Source organism: Poecilia mexicana, unplaced genomic scaffold, assembly GCF_051168715.1.
Source record: "Poecilia mexicana isolate PSO_F unplaced genomic scaffold, ASM5116871v1 scaffold_22, whole genome shotgun sequence".
In the NCBI taxonomy this organism is placed as follows: domain Eukaryota; kingdom Metazoa; phylum Chordata; class Actinopteri; order Cyprinodontiformes; family Poeciliidae; genus Poecilia; species Poecilia mexicana.
Genome location: NW_028263391.1, coordinates 15,141,932 through 15,164,272, shown reverse-complemented (window position 1 = coordinate 15,164,272; position 22,341 = coordinate 15,141,932). Strand labels below are relative to the sequence as shown.

General features: G+C 38.5%; 1 protein-coding gene across 2 annotated transcripts in view; it reads right to left on the bottom strand.

Moving 5' to 3' along the window:
* Positions 1 to 22,341, bottom strand: part of LOC106930878 (cnksr family member 3) — a 56,106-nt gene that overhangs the window by 10,591 nt on the left and 23,174 nt on the right. Inside the window, exons 3-15 of one of the 2 annotated variants that reach the window (XM_088002905.1) lie at positions 19,977 to 20,179; positions 19,144 to 19,231; positions 15,083 to 15,124; positions 14,254 to 14,373; positions 13,982 to 14,041; positions 13,493 to 13,561; positions 12,842 to 12,988; positions 10,803 to 10,927; positions 9,842 to 10,029; positions 9,665 to 9,751; positions 8,714 to 8,964; positions 4,302 to 4,339; positions 2,822 to 2,864 (exon numbers count right to left, since the gene is read on the bottom strand). In XM_088002905.1, coding sequence (XP_087859031.1) covers positions 2,822 to 2,864; positions 4,302 to 4,339; positions 8,714 to 8,964; positions 9,665 to 9,751; positions 9,842 to 10,029; positions 10,803 to 10,927; positions 12,842 to 12,988; positions 13,493 to 13,561; positions 13,982 to 14,041; positions 14,254 to 14,373; positions 15,083 to 15,124; positions 19,144 to 19,231; positions 19,977 to 20,179 — 1,461 coding nt within the window. Of the gene's footprint in view, positions 1 to 372; positions 793 to 2,821; positions 2,865 to 4,301; positions 4,340 to 8,713; positions 8,965 to 9,664; positions 9,752 to 9,841; positions 10,030 to 10,802; positions 10,928 to 12,841; positions 12,989 to 13,492; positions 13,562 to 13,981; positions 14,042 to 14,253; positions 14,374 to 15,082; positions 15,125 to 19,143; positions 19,232 to 19,976; positions 20,180 to 22,341 lie in introns of those variants that run through there. The other variant, XM_015008698.2, reaches the window with a different exon arrangement.

Below are 22,341 nucleotides of genomic sequence, written 5' to 3'. Positions count from 1 at the left end.
CTGTGAGCTGCATGTAACTCTCTCTGTTAAGTAACATAGCTTCCTGGTTGCTCTTTTTTTTTTCTTCCTTTCCTCGTGCACAATGTCGAGTGCAGTTCACGTCTGTTGTAACACTTACAAAGTCTCATTTGTTCCGACAAAAATGCTTAATCTAAAAAAAAAATGAAATGAAATGTTTAATTAAAAATAATACTGTATAAACAATAGGCCTTTGTGACAAAACTCAGAATGTCTTTGTATTTAATATTAATCTGCCCAATTTGAATACCGAGAGTTACAAGCTTTGCTTCCTACCTACCGAGTGAAGTGTCAGTAAACAGAACTATTCAAAAGCCACTCCAACACAATTAAAAATAAAAGCACGTACTCTACCTGCCACCACAATCTCAGCGAATGTAGTTTGACCCGAACTCTCCGTTCAAAGTCTGACCAAACTTTGATGAGCATGTTTGTGTCAAGACAATTAATGTGGGCGCAAAGAATTCCTACTGGTTTTAGTTGAATTCAAGGTTTTTTCTGGGTGTAACCCTAACCACATTTCAAATTAGGTTTCTCCGCCCGCTGTATTCTTTCTAATAACTGTTACAGGTGCATTTTATCGTGTTGTTCCAGGGGAGACAAAATAACTGCTTTCTCCCCGGAGAGGTGAACTAGCAGTTACAGCTTGTTACCACTGGGTGTCGCGACGTCCCCACTGTTCGATATCTTCAAAAAAAGAGTGAATTGGACTAAAAATGAGTCTCTTTATAATGCCGAACTTTATTGTGTCGTACCAATTGAAATTTAATCTGAATTGGTTTATTCTACTGTCATCAATTAGACTTTATGATTAAAGAGAGATTGGTCTGAAATGAAATGTCTCGTAGTGTTAAGGTCATAAGAGTCAGAAGGGTGCTTCGAAATTACTGCTAAGCTAAGTTGATATAAGATCATCTTATGATTCTTCTCCAGGAAGAATCAGGAAATAAAATATGTTGTTTTTTTTTTGTTTTTTTGAGATTTCTTTGGGTTAGCACTGTGGGAATCTGTGTCCTGCCTTTCATTACTCCTCACTGCCTTCAGTAGGAGTGAGTTGTAGCCACAACATCACTGTTTGAACTGTGTGGATATTCTGGCCTACATTACGTTCCCTATGCTGGGATGGGAAAAACATTTCTAATTCCAGCATTACTAAGGTCTCACTTACATTTGTGCTGAAGAAGACAGAGAGCCTCCTCTCTTTTTTTTCTCCCTTTCTTCCACTTGTTTTTGGAATTTAAGAAGTGGTCTGAAGTGGCTATCGAGAGACACTTTCCGTTGTTTTGTCCCCCAGTCTCCAACTGCAGCATTCTCCCAATTATTTCTTTGCTTTTCTCATCTTCATTAGTAACTCTAAGTTAAGTTAATTTTAGATTGTTCGTCTGTGTTTAGATGGAAGTGAGGTAATGCTGCCTGTGACTCATGTCAAAAGCCTCGCGCCTTGACAGGATTGGTCACACCACTGTGGATCTCCATCTCTCACCGTGATTCATGTTGAGAACCGTCATGGCCCTTAGTTGATACCCAGAAACTGAGTGCATGATTGAGAGGGGGTTAGACAGAGTAACCACTATTCGGCAGGTGGAACTCACATGGAGAGAACAATGGGGAAGGGAGAGGCTTTTGACCTGTGTGCAAATGTACCACTGAACGACAGAAAAAAAAAAAGAAAAGTATTTTGTTTGTGCTAAATGTTCCTCATTTAAACAAAAGCTATCAGGAAAATGCAATTTTTCCTTGTTAAAGGCTGAGACAGACTTTGTGCAACAACAAATCACAACTAGTTGACAAATCTGCACAAGTGTGTTGTTCACGTTCCACTAGTGACCGTGTGTGCAGCGTATCTAGTATTTGCAAAGGTTTGTGAATGGTATGTGCATTGAGGAACTGACAGTAGTTTTCTTGTGTGTGTGTGTGTGTAGAAACCTCAGTAAAACACTCGTGCAGTTCTCGTGCAGTTCTTACTCAAATAATTAACCTGTACTTCAAGAAGTGGGGACCTTTTATTTAAGTTGGCAATCATGTGACCTTAACAGAAAAACAAACAAACGAAAAAAAAAGACTGTTTCCATTGTAATCTGCAGCTATAAGCAACCCAATTAAATAAATAAATAAATCTATTTTTGAGTTTTTAACAATGTTATATGACAGAGCATGAAAAATGTCTGTTCCACCACAACTGTCTTTATTGATGAAAGAAGAATCACGTTAAGCTATCCAAATACATTTAGTAAATAAGTTTTGGATGTTGCTTTTGGCTAACGCAGTAGCAGGGGTTCTAACAATGTTCCCTGAACTTTCTGGACAATTTTCAAAGCACAAATACCAAGGTTTTCTGTGACATTGTTGATATTCCAATAGTGCTCTGGATTTAAATATTGAGGACGGACAGACATGAGTGCAAAAATACAAATATTTTATACATTTCATATTCCCCCATTTATCCAGGCCTGGAAAATCCTGAGTTAAATCCCACATAGTGTAGGAACCCAGATGTGTATTATTTTAAAAGCACAAATCTGTTAAACTATTGCCGCAAATTCTAATTTAGGAAAAAAAACAAGAACTAAATTAGCCTGTTGCTAACAACATGAGGTAGGTCACGCTTCTTTCTTCCACTCTGGTGGAGTGCATCTCTGAGAGAGTGTGCATGTTTTCTTATCTGTGTGGGAAAAAGTGACTGATGCCCTTGATTTCTCTGCTCCTGTACTGACACAGAGCCCAGAGAGATTCCTCAGGTTGCAGAGAGCATTTAGCAACTTCACACCGACACAGACAGAGGGGGGAATAATCATCTACTTACTGCTTGTGAGAAAGACCAAGATCGCATGTGAGGTTGGTTGTATCTGTAGGAGCAAAAAAAAAAAAAAAAAAAAAAAAGACAAAAAATGTGTCAGTATGCACCTTACAGTAAACATTATCTTAGCTTAAGCTAATCCCAGGCATGGCTTATTAAATAAAATCACATTTTCTAAACAGAAACAAACAAAAACAACAACAACAACAAAAATCCTCCAAATTATCTGTAGCTACTCATCAGATTTATCTGATTCAATTGGGATGAGTATCCATGGACACAGTTACATTTAATTGCAGTCCTTGCGTCTTTGATAATATTCTGGACACAAACCACTGCATCATTTGGCAGAGAAAAAGCTTATTCCCACTGCACACAACAGTCAGTTTACCTCAGCTTGGCCTCACCCTGCAATTTCAGGACATGACTATTGAGTTTCAGTGTTAGCTGTTTCAGCAGCTAACATTTTCTTGCCCTTCACCTCCTTTCATCTCCCATCTAAAAGATGCTCATTTTCCCCCATAGCATGAGCTGTATTTGTGGGAACAGGAAGAGCAGAACTGAAGTCCTGAAAAGAAGGATGGATTGACCAGGCAAAATCAAGGTGACACCTGATTACATCAGTCAAATCCAGTTTCATGCCAGTGGCCCTGTGCTTGTGCAGCCAACGTCGACGAGTCAAATTGCTTTCCAATGAGATTTAGCGTTATATTTTCCAAATGTGTGTAATTTCTTTTGATCATGCATGGAACAAACCGGATGTGCTGCGGCCCTTAGAATAGAACTGCCTGGAATTGATAGATTTGTGCGAACCGTTTAAAACCACGGCGTTAATGTGGGGAGAGTCACACCTCCTCAACGACCGGAAGAGATCCAAGGGCCAAGGATGACATGGAGACTGCCATCCTACAGTGGGAGAGGGGTATTTATACCACCATTTGGAAGGCTAGAGGACTCAGGATTTGTCATAGTTTTGGCATTCCTAGAAAGATTTCTGGCAATTGAAAGAGAATCAGAGGCGGGAATACATGCTAGTGTGTGGATACAGGAAGTCCCAAGAATTAACTACATGAAGTGTTCACATCATTAGAACTTTTCCACACGTTAAAACCACAAAAGTAAAATACTTGTATGAGCTAGGATAAATGCAAAGTACAAAATTATGAAGTGAAATGGTAAGTTACAGAGTTGAAACATGACAGAATGTTCTGAAACTCAAAATTTAAGCATTCAAAGGAAAGGGAAAATTTTGCGTTATCTGCAGAGGTTTAAAAAAAAGATGATGCTTCTCATCTTGGTGTATTTTCCATGTACATGAAAGCAGACCACCTTTGACCCCTGACTTGTTTAAAAAAGATTCCACTGCCTGCTGACTGTCCCTCCCTCTTGGAAAATTAGGACCCACCCTGCTCTTATGTTTCTGATGTGACCTACTGACTCAGTGGGAGTTTATATATGGGAAAGAGAGAAAGTCAGAGAAACTCACCGGTTCAGGAAGTCCCTGCTAGAGAACCAGTCATGTTCCTGTGATACATAAAGTTATTGTTAATGCATAGAAGTTGAGAGGCCCAAGTATTTAAAGAATATTTAAAGAATATGTTGTGGTACGTTTGGTGAAGTCAGCAGTTGTAAATTCACAAAACATAAGAGACATTGCATAAAATGTGAATGAAAACTTTAGTGTTTTTAAAACAGGCATCAGATTAAAAGACAATCCTGGAACACACTTTAATATAAAAACCAGGAAATGGTAAAACATGTTTCAATTATATGGGTTAAAGGGTGACAGTTATATTTTTGAGTACCAGAGAGGCTAATCGGCAGTAAAGCATTGCAACAGTCCTCTACCTTGTGTTTGGACTAGCTCAATTGTTTTCGAGCTATCTTCATGACTAGAGGGAGGATTACAAGAATTTTGGACATTTCATAATCTATGAAACATGTGTACTGTGGTTAACTCGCGGCTGGAGGAATTCTTCTCTAAACCACTGTCAAGGGAATCCAATTTATCTCTGGAACAAACAGGAGACAGAAATAACTTTACTGTTTCTGGACCTGAGCTCTTTCAAGTCTCCTAAGGCTGTTTCAGATGCCATGCATGCATGTCCTGCAGGCTAAAAACACGGGACGTACATCCAGTTTTGAGTTAAAAATCACAATCCATGGCAACACAAGCAACATTTGATGCGGCCTTGAGGACAGGTATGTTTTAATTTACTGTACTTAAAAATACAAACAGATGTTAGACTTTAGCATAATTCATAAAAAAGCATTAAAAACTAATCTCTTACCTAAGTAACAGTCACAGAACTTTAGAAAAATCTAATTAATTTGAGCACATTGATTTACTAAGGGATTAAATAAATCCCAGCTTAAAAGGTTATAATAATCCCTATAAGGAATGTGATGAAATCATTTTATATCATTTTGAGTTTATTTTCTTTAAACAATCCCTGCCTTTCTGTTCCCCTGGGTCATCAATATGATGCATGCATCCAATTTTGACAACCCACTGTTTGAGAACTGCAGCAAAGACTGATATCCTGAAAGGGAACTGATTATTTAAGAGGCGTGTCAGATCCAGGACACGTTGGAAATGGACAGCTCTATAAATATCAAGACTACTTACTCTAGAAAATATAATTTATGACTGGGAAAATGAATCAAATAAAATCAACTTTGACTCATATTTTTAGATTATAGTGCAAAGAAAAACAAATATTACAAAAGTGACAAGACATTTACTTACTTGACTTCCATATTTAGAATTACAATTTGTGAAGTAACAGAGAAAAAGATTTCTTGCACCATTAATTTTGGTTATGGAAGATATTGCATAAAAACATAAGAAACTTTTTTTTTTTAATTAAGACATTCTTCAGGAACATGTAGCTGCAAAGCTGCAGGTTTCATACCCCTCATCTAGCGCTTGTACAGAGAGTCAAATATCTATCTCTTTTTTTGACGTGACTCTCTATGACTGCCTACTGGCAAGAGGGAAGTGTGCCAGGTTTTGACAGGAAAGCTAGTAAACATTACCAGGGGTTTGTTCGAAGCAATCATTTCTTAAAAGGCGATTTTATCTCACCCACATGGCAAATAAACTCAGACAGATTTTTTTTTCTATATTTCCACAGTTAGATTATGCAACTGCTATTAAAAAAATCTCCTCTTTAACAAAAAGATCATAAGTATCTTCATCCTGATCACAAAGGTTTAGAGATTTGAACAACTGGAATGAAAAACTCATTAAAATGTGCCCCCTGATATTAGATTCACACAGATGCTTTATTTTTAATTGAGTATTGGTTTCCAAATGCTCTGAAATCACCACATTTAGTTTTTGGTTCACTTTTTACGCAGTACTCTGAACTTCACTGGAAGTCAACAAATGTGCAAAAACAAAGAAAGAATGAGACATTCATTTAGTACGTTCTGTTTTAAACGAGTAACACAAAAACAATTTGATTATTTAAAAGGTAATTTTTCAAAAACATGCACCAACTAGCTGTAACTGAGCATATCATTCCTGTGAAACCATTTGTGTGATGTGCAGGCATGAAGCATAAGTCGTTAGCAAACGCATGCAGTTGGTTAGGCAGAGCGCAGGTAGTGTTTAAGCAGACCACAGGTTTCCAGAAAGTGCAAATTAAATGAGAACCGCAGGCGACAACAGTTCAGCAAGCACAGGCAAATGGAAAGAAGTGGTGAAGGAGAGATAAGAGAGGCTTCTCTCAAAAATCCAACTCATGCGATGCAGTGGGAGAGCAGCAAGGAAAGAGGGAAAGAACATTGTGTCAGTTTCCAAAGTGGTTAGAACTTCAGTTCAACGCTTAAGCTTTCTGGTGGCTGTCGGAGAGCCGTTTTTTTTTTTTTTTTTAAATAAATAAAACGCCAAGGTGACTCTAACCTGCTCTTTACATGTTTAAAACACGGCATATGTGCGGGAAAAATGATCTCCTGATGGAAAACCTGCTTTGACCATATGCTCCCTTCCAGCCTCCCACCCCCAAGTGGAATTTAGAGTTCAACAAAGGGAGAAGTGGTTACATAACCATTACCATCTGAGACAGAGGGGGGGGGGGGGGGGAGGTAACCTTACATCAGCTATCTTGTGTCACCACATGTTTAAAAAGCAGAATCGGTGTTTGCCTCGAAGGTTAAAACAGGTCAGAATGACAGACGGCTACAACAAACTGGCCTTTCCTTTACAAAGCACCGTTTTAGGCACGCAAACTGGTACAATTACAGATTAATAATGCAGTGTTCGAATAAAGAGAAAGATAGCAAATCCTTTATTATTCATATGAGGACACATTTGTCATTCAAGGCATGATGACAAAATAAAGACAATACAAAAAGTCACTGACATGAACTGCCGTCTTTAATGAAATGCTTTTCAAATCTTACAAAAAGGCAGAAAAAGTAACAACAGACACTTCCTGCAATTATTTTTTTTTAAATAATACTGACATTCTCTTCTTAGTTATCCTTAGCAAGAGCCACCAGAAGGCTGCTGGACTCATGTTTCAAAGACACTGAAGGGCCTTTTAGGAGGGTAACTGCAGAGCAAACTGAAGGTCAATGTGCATAGTCTTAAATATGCACAAATAATTGCTTATTGATAAGTGTAAACATCAAAACCCAATGCAACTCGGTGAGCTTTAGTGACCGCAGAAACCTTATGCATAGCTTACAAGAGGCAACTAGTGGCAGACTGAAATATACAGTGATGTAAAAACAACTTTCGACACCTTACAGATTTCTCCTGATTTTGCTTTTTTTTTTCTTTGCCATACTTAAACCTATCCAAACCAGCCCAGCCATTTGTAAAAAAAAAAAAAAAAGAAAAAGAAAACAAAGAAAAACAAGTAATTAACCTCATGTTAAATCAAAAGTTAACCTTAATAAATCACATGTTTTGGACATTATTTGAATCAAGGGTTAAAAAATTTATTTCACTGAAAAATCTGGAAGTAATTTTAAGAAATTCAACAACAAATGGGAAATAAATCGCAGTACGATCATATTATATTATAATTTTGTAAAGTACACATGTCCTTTGAGTGAATTGGTGGGTCACGTGTTTTTTTTTTTTTTTTTTTTTTTCCATTTATTCATGTTATCTTTGACTGATATTGGGGCTTGTTTGATTATCATTAACAATTAAGCAACGACAAGGCAAAAGAAATCTACAAGTGAAAAAAAATACTTGGCCAGAGTACTATAAATAATATGGAAAAAAAAAAAAAAAAAAAAAAAAAATATATATATATATATATATATATATATATATATATATATATCTTAGGAAAGAAAAACATCAAAATCCGAAGCAGCTTCTATCAAACATTTTTCTCCACTTTCACTTTATAATTTATTGGAAATGAAAAACTACAGAAGCACATAACTAAAGAACTTCAAGCGATTAAATATTTGTGTCAGAGAACATCTCAATGGGAAAATCACATAACTTAATATGTACACAGAGGTCTATAAAGAGAGAACATGGCCAAGGTTTTTCTAGACCTGAGCAAACAGATTCTCAGGAGTTTTGTAGTCTGAGATTAGGATTGAGGGCAGTGTTAAAGAGGCAATGACTTAATGTAGTGAGTAGGCTACTACAAAGCAAGGTTGATTGTGGGTAGTAGCAGTAGTAGTAGAAGTAGTAGTAGTAGTAGTAGTAGTAGCAGTAGTTGGTAGTAGCCCTAACATCATGAGAGTGTGGAGGTTTGGGGTCAGAGAGGAGAGTGAGAGAGCCCCGAAGCTGCCAAAAAAACAGCTGGACGTTTAAACGTCAAAGGCACCGAGGAAGAACACAGGACAGGAACAGGAAGCCCCGGCACAGGAAGCACATCATCAGTGAGTCAACAGCTTAAGCCGCGTGATCCAACTGACCAGTAGTGAGCGCTCTGCCGGGGTGCGCTTTGAGATGGGGCTTACGGGGGCCTTTTTCATGTCCTCCTGGTAGGGGATGGTGGCGCTGTTGTGGAGGTCTGAGTTGGAATAGTAGCAGCTGTGTCGGATGCGGTCCACTCGGACGAGCTGACGCTCCCTCGTAGGCCTGTAGGGCGAGGATGCCGACGGGACCTCCTCGGCAATGGTGGGAATGCGCTCGTTGCTGAGGTATCTGTACACCAGGTCCTCGCCTAAGGAAGGAAGACGATGAAAGATTCTCATCAAAGAGATAAAGGAAAAATATATAAAGCTAGCAAAATGTTCATATAAAAACTGAGAACTCAAAAGATAGTCAAGAAAATCCTCAGTACATTCCTTTTTTCTTTTTTTTTAAATATGCAATTTCAGTAGAAATTTCTTTAAGCTGCTGTAGTCCTAACAATGTCCTGGAAAATAAAACACTGAAACATTTCCATGGACTGCTTTCATTAAATATTTAAAGAATCACTTAAACTGACACTTTAATCCAGAGAATGGATTAAAGTTTATAATAGAGAGCCACAGAAATATTGTCTGTTGATCAAAATCGACTCATTTGACAATTAAAGGGTTCTCATTAGTGGTTGAAAGCCGTTTCTCTGTGAACACAGCAAACAGAAGCAGATACCAGTAATATCAACACTCCCTAGAGTGGAAGTTGCTACTGAAAGGAGAGCAACTGTTAAGTCAGTTTCAAATTGTGTTGAGGAACTGTGGCTGTGAACACAGTCTGCTAACAACAAGGAGGTAGATTACAGTAAAAACCAGAGACTAAGATTTTACAGTGAAACTGCACTGTTTTGTTCTTTTGAGCCATTCTAATCTATCCCTCATGAAGCATGCTTATTCCCTAAAGACCACACAGTTGGTAATCGGTATTTAAAATAGCTAAAAATGTCAAAATATGAATACCTTTTCTGCCATGTGCCCAGGGCTTGGCGTATGTGTCCACTACTGCAACACAAGTGTCTGCTGGCATCGACAGTGGCCTCGGCTTACCTTGAGACAAGAATGTCACGTTTGTAAGTTCTATTTTCACAACGTTCCGAGTCCTTATGCGTCAGAAACATATTTATTTAAGATACCGACCACGTGAAGCCTTGTGCTCCCTCATTCTGGGCTGGATTACGGTGGCTTCGATGGGACATCCGGGGTTTAACTTCTCATAACCTGTGATGGTGGTACGTTGTCTGCTCTCCTGGTCCAGGAAGGAGTTGGGTGACTCAGAGCCCTTTGGTCTTTTACTGATGCTGGAGAGGGAGTCTGTTCTCATCTCTCTGCATGCAGAAACAAATGTTTGCTTATTAATCACAGCTCAACCCACATTTCTGTGGCATCAGAAGTAGATCACGATGACTTGCAAACAAATAGTGTTACATGAACAAGTCTAATCCAAGTGAACGGAAGAGAAAAGTGTGCAGTGTGGGATGCAGAGTGGGCTGAAGATGAGCAGATGAGAATGTGTAGTAATGAGGAAGAGAAGTGAAAACATGACTGCAGCCCACTATTTATGAATCAGGTCTAAATATGTCTGATCTTAAAAGATGTTACATCATAAGATGTTGTTGAGAAGCATTTCTTCAGCAATTCCTGACTAAATTTCCAATTTTCAGCCTTTTAAATTAACTTTAAAATATAAGATACCACAGGTCACCATGAATTTGTGGCATACATTTCTGTACCGCATTGGCTTTGAATAAAAACACAGAAACTACAACAAAAAAACGCAAGAAAGGAAAGAAGGCAGGACACAAAAAAATGAAGAAAAAAAAAGAGAAAAATAAATACATTAAAATAAAGCAGCACACAAGGAAGGAGACATTAAAAAAATGCAAGAAATGGAAAAGAAATGCGTAAGAAATGAAAGGACATGGGAGACAAGAAAACAAGAGAGGTAACACACACAAAAGGTTGGAATCATAGATGGACACAAAGAAATGGAAGCAAATTAGGAAGGATTAAAGTTATTTTGACACAAAGAAGGGTAGAAAGGAACGGACAAAGGAGAAAGGAAAGTAGACCACAAGAAGGATTTGAACACATGGCTCACCGTGGAGTGTACGGCACTGGAGGCGGTGGAGGAATGTACAAGTCCATAATAGCTGGCTTCTCCTTTTTAGTGGATCCATTAGCTGAACTGGAGGGGGACTGGGATCGGATCAGGGAGGAATTATTCTGGAAAATAAGTATTTTTACATAAGTTATTACATCCTGATTACATGGTGCGGCGCTCAATAAATCCAGCTTCAGCATCAATCACGGTCAAAACAAAAAGATTTTATTTATTTTTTTTAAAGTTTTTGGCTTGTCCTTTTTCCACCTTCAAATATTGCCTAAATATAACTTGTTGGTAAAAGGGAGGAGCTCACCATATGTGGTGAGACGTTTAAGTGCTTGTGTGTGTCTACAAGTATAAATTTTCTTGCTTGAGGTATGGAAAGATTGCAAGTGAAGTCTAAAATAGACTGCAAGACATTCACTCATTTACCACAGTTATGTTTCCCAACTCAACAACTAAATATTTGGCTTTTATCTGCTGCAGTTCTCAGCCTTAAATGGAAAAGCGGGTTCCTGTTACCCAGTAATTGATACAACAATAAAAACCTATTATTTCATAGGGGTTCCTATTAAGGTTTTAGTTTAAAATACATCAAAATCGTGTAGTACAACCAAATCTTTGTGAGTCAGGCTGAAAGACGTGGCACTGTTTAGGCTTTGAAGCCTCATTATCAAAGATAAACTGAGATGTCTAACTCTGATTTCCTCCAGAACCTGTTAAAACAAGCTGCTGGCGTTTATGGTCCCCATTGTTCTCTGAATCCTCTCTCTGCTGCTTAAAGATATCAAATCTGTTATACTCTCATCTTGGCTTCTCAGGTTATCAAGCAGGCCACGCATGATAGCACAGTTCCACGGCGTGAAAACTGGAAGTGTAGGATTACAGCGGGCTAATAGACTTACTGTATGTTAAAACAGGAGTCAGATAAGAGATGCCCTCATGCCAGGTCTGATGGGCTCACAAGATGAAGTAGAACAAATGTACATCTATTAGAGGTCGCTTCTGTTTGTTATTGTTAATAACACTAAAATGTTCTAGATTCAACCAATTATGAAAATCAGATCTGAGTAACTACAAAAAAAGAGACATTTTCAAGTGATGGTTTCAGCTATTAAAGGAAAGCTTATAAAGTAATCCTGTACAAACCAAACCACCCTGAGAAAATCCACAAAGAGTGTCCAGCATTAGGTCCTGACCTTAAGTTCAAGTACATTTTGGTCACTCAGGATGATCTAAAGCACAGCAGCAAGTCCGTCTTTACGTGGCTCGGAAAAGGACGACTTGAAGTGGCTTAGTCAAAGTATCAATGCTGTGGCAAAACCCTAAACCTGTCGCTCATGTTCAAAAGCAATTCTACACACAGAAGAAGGCTAAAATTCTCTCCACAGCAATATAAAAGACCTATTGCTAATCATTACAAAGTCCCTGATTACAGTCATTGTTAACCGGTCAAGTTTAGGATAGAACAACTTTTCCACATAGAGCCAGGCTGGTTTGGGCACCTTTTCTCATTTATAAAATTGTTTTAAAACTGTATCTCATATTCATCCAGAATGTATTTTGTTTTTAATTAAAACAATTTGATAATCTGAAACAAGTCATACGAATAATGTAAAAAATAAGGGGAAAAAAATCAATGGAAATGCTTCTCATTTCCCAGTTCCCTTTAATAGTTTGTGATGTTTTATCTAGAAAAAATAAAGTAAGTTTACTATGTTATGCTCCCGTCTCTTTGTAATAAAACACCTGGGTCATCTTCTTTTTTTTGTGTACTGAAATAAGCTAAGCAGACCCAAACTCTACAATAGGTGGCTTTATCTATTAGACTGAATGACTTCATGGGAGTTTCTTTTGCTCATTTGTTGTACCTAAAGATAAAGCTCGATAGTGTCTTGAGCTCAGCCAGCAGCATTCTCAGGGTGGCTCTGTCTGAACATGCTGATCGTGGAACCAACTCCCTAAAAAGCTAATAATTAGTTGACAGCGATTAGCCTGACATGAAGAGAAAGATGTTGTCTGCATGTACTCACCTGAGGTACGGGGGGCTTCCAGCGCATGTTCTTAAGCGGGGCGGGGGTGAAGCTTGTCGTTCCTGTCGGCCTCTTCTTCAGTAGTAGGACCACGCCTTTGGGGTCTTCTCTCAGTTTGAAAACAAGGTTTTTCAACTGCCAGCCAACCTGATCAGACAGGCAGAGAAAGAATAATTTTACACAAAACTATTAATGTACAAGATAGTCCTAAAATAAGCAAAGGTTGCATCCAAGTAAATAAAATAAAACAGTAATAGAAACGCTTAAGAATAATTTCTTATTCAAGTTTTAAGAAATGACTATGCACATTATTAGAAAGTATTGATAATATAATATTTAATCGTCAGAAAAATATAGGTGTTATTTGGAGATAAAGTTAATTCTGAGAAGAAAGCAACGGTTAGGTTTCATGTGTGCTATGTGGATTTCAATCTCATTGAGTCTAGCTGAGGGGTTGTTGCTACCTCTGCATACATGGGACCAAAATAAGTGTGACCTCTGACTCCACAGATTTATATAATTGCCAAAATAGTGCTGTTCCTTCTTGTAAAGTGTCAACCACACTAGATATAACAAGACAGAACCAATTCCTAATCTTATTACCGTTACTACAACTTGTACTTAGTTCACAATAATAGATATTAAGCTCACCACTGTTTGCTGGTTGACCTGAATCACTTCATCCCCTGCATGGATCTTTCTCGAAAGGTCTGCAGGAGACTGAAAAAAAAAAAGTAGACAGGAATTATTTCTTTAATTGTTTTTCTCATCACATCGAGGCCAGACAGGATCAACTTGTCGTGATTTGTGATGATTCAGATTCTGATTCACATTCAGAGATCGGAGGCGTTAAGATCCCACTGTTGATGTGATGCTTGTGCATTAGTCACTGGCTTGTTGTCTCAGTGTGGGTTAAAAAAGGGCAGGCTTTTCTGTAGACGCCGTTTGTCACATTTTCTTATCGGTGAAAACACAAACAACTCCCCTTACACAACCTTTTCCTCCTTCGGATTTTGAAACTTTCTTTTCCCACGTCAAACGAGGAGGAAGGTAAGAAAAAGGCTCAGACGTAAATAAATCCTTCAAGGAGAAAAGCTGAATGTTTTTTTTTTTTTTTTTAAAGTTCACAGTTGTACTTACATGCTCTGTAGTGCCAGTGATGACATGCAAACCATCGTACGTCGACTTGATGTACATTCCCTAGGTTGAAAAACAAACACCCAAAACCTTAATTGTGGTTGTGGTTTAAACACAATATTCCCAGAGGGAGACGCATGGATGACAGAAAAGTGGAAGGCCACAATCTGACATGCATTTCACGCACATTTTTAGCAACAACGCAATTATTGAAAAAAAACAAAACAAAACAAAACAAAAAAGCAGGATTTGACAAACTCGTATGAATTCCTCACCAGCCCCTCGCCGGGTTTGATGTTGGTCAGCTGGACTTCCTCCAGACAGGCAGATTGGCTCATGAGGGGGTCCGATGTGGTTCTCACGGTCTGGTCACAGATGTTGTTCAAAGTCTTGGACTGCAGAGGGACAGGTACAGCAAAATGACTCGAGACCTTAGTAAACTGTGATAAAGCTTATTTTAAATGCAGAAATGACTTGCTATGGCCTTTACTGTCATTGGGAAGACTCTTAACTTGACTGTTCTCCAAAAAACAACCTATTCAACATGCCTCGCTGCACAAGAAACTGTTCACAGTGTGCTCTATTTAAGTACATTAATGACAAGTTGAGTGGAAGGAAAATACATGTACAAGCAAGACAGGTGCAAGCTTGAAAAGATTTTGAACCAAAGCCCATTCAAGCACTTGGAAATAGATTCAGAAGGCGAGGATAGTGGTTGGACTCAGTGGTTCAGTGGCACACAGATGCTGCAATAATGCATTCCTTCAAGTAAAAAGAGTATACAGTACTAATATACTTTCAGATAGCCCAATTATTCTGCCAAAAGACTAGACAGAGTGTCAGCAACAGGAAACCCTGATTGACAGCGGGGGCGTAGTAGAGCCACCCCCTCTACTGACAACCCTATGGACCTGTCTGCTCTTTGCACTCAGAAAATGACCTGATCTGCTGAAAGCATTTGACACAATTGCTTTGGTAAGAAAAAAAAAAACACACACACACACAGAAGGCTTTTTTCTGCAGTATAAGAATGTATAATGGAACGTCTGGTTCTCATTTGGTTTACATTTTATGGACTTACAGGAAAAGACATGGCATACTTACAACTTCCAGAATCTTTTCTTCCATCTCATAGACGCTGCAGTCCTGTTACAGGAGAGAAATGACAACAGATTAAACCTGTGAGCAGTAAACAATAGAGAGAGAAAGTTTTCTATCACTTGAGGGAGAGAGACAGAAAAAAGTATATGGTTTAGCTAAAAACGATATAATCAGAATCCCATATATAGAACGAAGAAAAATGGGGAGGACCCACAAATAAACAGTTTGTAGTGTAAAATTACCCCTTTGGCTACGTTTTGTGGATGCCATAATTGCATAAGGATCTCCTTGGTTCATTTTGGAGCTCTGGAGCTTAAATGGTTCTTAAGCAGATATAGTGATGACATAAAGATAACAGCAGGGGCAAAATGTGTGATTGTAGTCTGAGAAATTGTCGACCGGAGCCATTTTTTCCCCCAAGCAAATGTATTACAGCTTTCCACAGTTCCTTCTCACAAGCAGGCAATGTTGGCATGATACTGACTGATTAGATGTAAAAATGCATCTCAATAAATTACAATATAATTGAAAAGCCATAACCATAAAAATGAACAGAAATAAATGTGTGTAATACATTGATATAAGAAATTCACTCTTTGAAACCTTTATTCAGATGCACCTGTGAGAAATGCTCCAAAGAAATCAGCTAAGTCAGCTTGGAAACTGTCCACTGTGTCCTGACAGCTTTAACATAACTGGATTTGACACAGCTGAGGCAGTAAGACTGGGTGCATTTCATTATAAGCTACCCCAATTTCAGTCTTCGTTCACAACACAGGACAACTGTCTGTTGAATCCAGACAGCTGAGAAAAAAAAATCTACTAAACCTTAGTCTCTTATTTCTTCAAAGTCATCAAAAGCCACAAACTACTGTCAACACAAAGTAAAGAAAACTGTTATGACGTGTGGGGGCATGTCCCAAACACAAAAGCAGTTCTGTTGGTCTTTGTAAATCCATTGTGCAGACAGCGAATGGGGGTCGAGAACATTTCTCTGCATTTCCATAGCTTTGCACATTCCACAAGGTTAAAGGGGAGAATCTGTTTGCAAAAGCACTTGGCCTGCCATACTGCTGATTTGTTTGCACTGACAAGAACTGCATGGCCGTATGTGGGAGAAGCACCTTATAACTCCTAAATATTCTCAAAGTTTACATAATTTAAAAGAACTCTTTGTTTATTATTGTACATTTAATGTTGCTATGTTTTCATTGCTTGAGGGAAAATAAAATGCTATTACAAACATGGTATGCAGGGGGAAAAAAATAAGAATAAAACACAAATCCTCCCATTCTTAAAAAAAACGTCTCCATGCAATCTCTTTTCTAATGTCAGCATGGTGGTTTCAGAAAGAATCTATGCTTGCATAAACAAGCAACTGCATATTTCCTTCAAGAATGAGGCCCATGTTTGGAGGAAAACATGACTGAGCCAAGAGGAATGGACTAAAAATACATGTTTCAAGAAATCTCGAAACAAAACAGTTTAATTACAGGCTGCAGACATAATCTGGCCAGTCTGCCATCAAACATTTACTGAACCTTCTTCTTATCACAAATATAAAACAAAATGGAAGCAGGGCAGGATAGTAACCAAGTACTGTGAGACACTGAGGACCAATTCCCAGGATGCACTAATCCCTTAGATTATACATACTCCCATAACCAGCGTGGATCAGATGACTGCGTGCAGCTTTGATCTGCTAGCATGAAGTGACCAAGGGACAGTTAAAAAAAAAAAAAAGGAAAAAAAAAAGAAAAATCCAGATGCTTCAAGCCTGGAGTCCTGATATTTGTTTTTCATGTAAAGCGATGATTTTAACATTTTATCCTGGTTAATTATTTGCCCACTAATTGGTATTAGTGGACAAATAATTTCTGACTAATATTTTAGAGTCGGAAAGGTTTGAAACAGTTCATTGCACTTGTTGTTATTGTTTTTCAAAATGGGTAAGTCATTTTTAAATGTACTTTTCTGACTTATAACACATGAACAGAGTCACGCTCACTAAAATAGGAAGCCCTTCCATATATGGATGATGATGTAGCGTCTGAAACAGCGCCCTGTTGACGATGCTCACTGTCAAACATCGTTTTACCGGATGAGTGGCTGTTCATTTGCAACACACAAAAAACGACATACTAAACACTCTTTGTTTAGTGTGTTCAGGAAATATGGATGAACTCTATAAAAGTCACTTGGTGAAGAGGATGAACTCCTCCTAACTCACTAACCCACTGTTAAAAACAAACTGTTTTTTAGGATTATTTACCAGTTTATTGACTGATATAAAACCTTTATATTGTAACGTCTTCAGCCATATCGTCCAGCCCTAGTTTCAAGTGACTTAGATTTCCCACAACACCATAATGTTGTGGGAAATCTAACTCAAGACAGACTGATAGTTTTTTTTTTTGTGTGTGTGTGTGTGTGTGTGTGTGTGTGTGTGACTGATACTGTCTTCAGAATAATATTTTGACATATGTTTTTTTTTTTTTATTAAACCCTCACAAGTAAAATTCGGCCTGATTATGCATAAATTGCCTTGCTGATATACAGTATTTTGGTGTCAGAGTTACTTTGTTTACATTTTATATTATGGAGTAACAGGATTATATTATAAACTTTCATTTTCAGTGAAGCTGCATAGTTTCCCCGACAGTGCTTTTGTCCTGAGTGGACACTGTGTTATGGACTGTTGCTCGAGTTTGCATTCCAGACATAACTTAATATTTTTGAGCTGCGTTCCAGGCTGGCTTGGAGTTGCTTGCACATTTCTAAAGACACAAAAAATGTACCCAACTATTGAGGAACAAGTTGGAGCACTAAAATTTGCATTCCCTTTAAAAGCAGGAAGCCTAAAATCGTTGCTCCTTTGAAAGACAATGACATCCACTCTGCTCGGTCGGCCAGCCAAACATTGGTAATGTGTTCTCAGCTTTATGGCCCTGCACACTGGCTTCATTCAAGCGCAACATATAAATTTCATGATCTGAAAAGGTCCAACTCAAGGCACAAGTTCATGAATAGCCTGAGCCAACATCAGGCCGTAGTTCCCCATCGTCATAAAACCAATCAGCGAGTCAGTCTACTGTGCACCCAATTTATTAACCAGTGGTCTTCGAGGTGAATGAAGTGAGAAAGTCTTCTAAGTACTTATGACAGTTTTTTATACAGTTGTATTTTTGATGAAATTAGTTACTTGCTATGGGCTAGATTCATTGACCAAACTACTTCTCTACTCAGGCCATGAGAAAAAACGATTCGCTCAATGATTTTGAGACTTTCAGCACCAGCAACCTCTGCACCCGGCATGGCAGAAGGGAAATGTATAACCCCCACTTCTCTTCCAACGACCGTGACCGAGTTGCCCACAGTAAATCAGCAGAGGTGCTGAAATCCCAGACTCTGGCAAAGAAATAGGCACTCTGGGAAAGGAATTTATTTCAAACCAATAAGCCTCTAAAATGACACCTGGAGTCTCAGCAGTCATGTTCACAAGAAGTATAAACTGCTCTATGCAAACCCTTAAACGATGAAAGGCCATGCATTCAGTCTATAAGATTGTGTGCAATACAATAGTGCCAACAGCTGGTAGATTATGTATTAATCTAAGAGAGGAGAAATAAGAAATAAGATGACTGGAAGCTGCAGAAGAGACCAAAATTAAAACCACATGGCAAAAAGAAGACGGTAGCCCGAGGATGGTTGCCAGTTTCCTTCTAAAGAACATAAGTGGAGTTTTATGCAACGAAAAAAAAATAATACAAAAAAAGAAAACCAACACCAAGCAATAAACAACTCCTTGCTGCGGGGCCCGGGAGGGTCACCTCATTAGCCAGCATGAGGGGAAAAACATCCCAAGAAAAACACTGGCTTCTGCATTAATGTACTCAGACCGCTGGCTTCAGGCTTGTGTCATGGCTGCCAGACTAGATTTCCTCCAACGCTCTTTTAATGTGAACGTCTGTGCCTGGGGGTTAATGTGTGCTCAGTGGAAAAAGGCTATTATGTGCATGTTTTTGTGGTTTCAGGTAAAAGGGTGATGTTTTTAGCATGCAGACCTGCTGAACTGTGGTGGTCAACTCCAGGCACAGCTGTATGATCTTGTTCTTGGTAGCTGTGAAGTCACTGATCCCTGTGAGAGGCGTCCTATAGTAAGAAGAGAGAGAGGGAGAACAAAGGAAAGATAAGATTGGAACAGGCCAATTTTTCCATATATGGCCTCTATCTGTGATTAGTGCATGTTGAGTACTAAAAATAAAAATCCCTACTTATTGAACAATTAAAAATGCAATAATTCCAACTATTTCCATTCCAACAAACCACCAATCGACGCATGTGCTCAATGCACTTTTTCAAGACTATTGAAACTTAATAAAGGTTGGAGACATATGCTTTGATACATAAGTAGAAGATAACTTTGTCTTTATCTTAGGGAAAAGGGGGAAAAAAACCTGAAGGAAAACTGGAAATCAGTGTGTGCCAGCAAAGATCTGATTGGTGCACATCTATTGAAAACTTGATATAGTCGTCACTAGAGACTCTAAATCAGTAAACAAGTAATACTGACAACCTGCTTAATACGTTATGCTTATAATGCATAACATGTTATGGAACCAGTCAACTGGAGAGGAAACTGTCATCTAAATCAAAAGCTGAACAGCAGCTATATATAAAACAGAACTTTGTGGAGAAAAGTCTGACTTTCTCATTACCCTCCAATAACGATTTGGAATATGCTGGCATAAAATACGGGACAAAAAAAAGTTATCATACCCAAAATTCAACCAACAAAACTGGTACAGTTACCCAATTTTCAGCTAGTTAAGGTGCGTTTAACTGGATGACGCTCCGGTATATGATCTAATACTCAGGGGCAATGGAGTGCAGTCACCTGTCAAGCCAAGCTAGGAGGCTCTTTGCAGCACCAATCAGCTCCACCACAGAGGTTAGGAAGTCATTTGGTGGCTTGCGAGACATGCTTCCCTCAGATGGGGGGCTTTTTCTGCGATCATTTGTAGCGATGTGAAGACTGTTGGTGGCAGCTCTCATCCTCACGACGAGATTCTTCAGGTTATCTGTTTCCACTCCATAGTTCTGAAATACGATTAACAGAAGGTTAAAAGCTTTCGAATTAGAAAAATGCATTGTAAAGACGTCAATCAGTTTAAATAACACAGTCCGAAAGTCCCACTCATTTCCCCTAAACAGAGAAGTCTTTTTAGTCCCAGGAAAAACATGTTTTCTGTCCTGTAAATGGATGTAATCATTTCTCTGAGAGAATCTACTGGAGAAAGATTTGACTGTTTTTTTTTTCTCCTTTGTGTTGGTGAGCTTTTTCTATTATTATTTTAGCATATGTTTATGGAACTTATAAAACATGATCTTCTCTTGTCTGTGAGAATGGCAGTTGTATATATAAAAAAAAAACCTTCCCAGTGAGTCTGCAGACTTGTTTTTTTTTTTTTTGCTTTTTTTTTTTTTGACGCGCACGAGCAATCACCTGATTTCTATCGGGTTTGCATTCTTGAGCCCAAGTTGCTTCCTGCCTTTGCATTCCTCTGATTTGTGGAGAATTCACAGGCACAGGGACGCTATAGTCGGCAATTCCAAACGTCACTGGCTAAACAAATGGTATTAGAATAAAATGTTTGCTATGAGTAAACAGTGGTCTGGCTCTCATTTAGCATCAGCTTACATTGTGCTGAATTTGTGCCAGCAGCACTGCTTTATAATGACATGCCAGTTGCATAATGTGCTTCCCAAAGAGTAAAACGGCACGTGTTTGGCAACCGTTGCCCAGAAAATCTGTTTTCTTTTATTCTGCTTTCAAACATCTGCTCCAAAGAGAAGTATATACAAACTGATTCACTAATCTTCTGTCCCAAGAAAAACACTAGGATAATTTGAGTATTCAAAGAGCAGCTCTAAGTGGCTTTGTTCCTGTAACACTTCCACGCTAAATGGCTTATAGGAACAATAAAATATGCAAACACATTTGAAGAACCTAAAAAAAGAAGGGGAAATTGTCTTAGTCTTTGGCTTCGCATTTACATAGTTAAGGTGCAACTTTAGCATAAAGGGGATTTGAGCATTTTCCAAGACAAATGCCTCTCCTGCCTTCTTATTAGCAGTTTAATCACACACACACACACACACACACACACAGGAGCTTTGACTTTTTTCACAGATGTCTAGAGAGCTTTTGTCCTACTAGCAGAGCAAAAAAAAAAAAAAAGGAAACTCCTTTAGTGTAACTTTAACCTTGCCTTTTTTTTTACCCTTTTATTTTATGTTTTTCACCTTTCTCTTAGTTTTTATTTTAGAAGATAGCAGAGATAACTGCATTACCACTATAATGTGGCAATGCAGTGGTGCAAGACATTACAAATCTGCCTTCATTTAAAGTCTCAAAGCTTCAGAAACAGAAAGTTTCATTCAAGAATGGAAGATACTTCTTGTTTAGTCAAACCTTAGAATTATTTTTTGAAAAACGCTTGAAGCAAAACAGTACAATCTCACTTTCTTTAGAGTTTATGACTAACGTGTAGTGGCTAAGCATCAAGTAAGAGGATATCATGATGTGCTGGAGAGCTGGAGGAGTTTGAGAGCAAATCCTGGCATGTTGGCTTTCAACACCAGCTCTGCAGAAGACATCAGTGAGAGAGAGAGATGTCCAGTAAAAATGTTTAATGTATGTCTTTGTCCCCAGACAGCCGTTAGAAGCCCTCAACTTTTTGGGTGTAAGAGAAGCATGAGCTTTGGTTTCCTGAAGGGTTCATGTGGGAACATCTATCTTGTAATTTGGGCTTGAATGTAGCTTCATGGTATAAAAAGGTGAAATCTTCTATATTATATGTGTGTATGCATAAACATTTAAACGGACAGGAGAAAATGAAAAAAGAAGGTTGAAGTGTCAAAAAGATTACCATGACAGGAAATGTCTGACTTAGCAGTTAATAGAAAAAGGAAAGAGTTTAGGAGGAGCATGTGTGGTGTTGATGTCTTCAGTTCCTGTCGGTTGCAATGACCTTGCCTCAGTGAAAGCTAATTAAATCTGGGGGGCTTCACTTCCTCCCGAGGGACATGTAGAAATTTTAAGCCATTCTTAATAAGGAAACCTCTAATGAACAAAACCCACAAGCCTGCACAGCCTCAGTCAGAGGTGAAAGGTTGTTGAGAGTCCAAAATCCCTGGTTTTGAATTCAACAGAAGATAAACAGACGGGGAAGTTTATGTCTGTCACATACTTTACATTT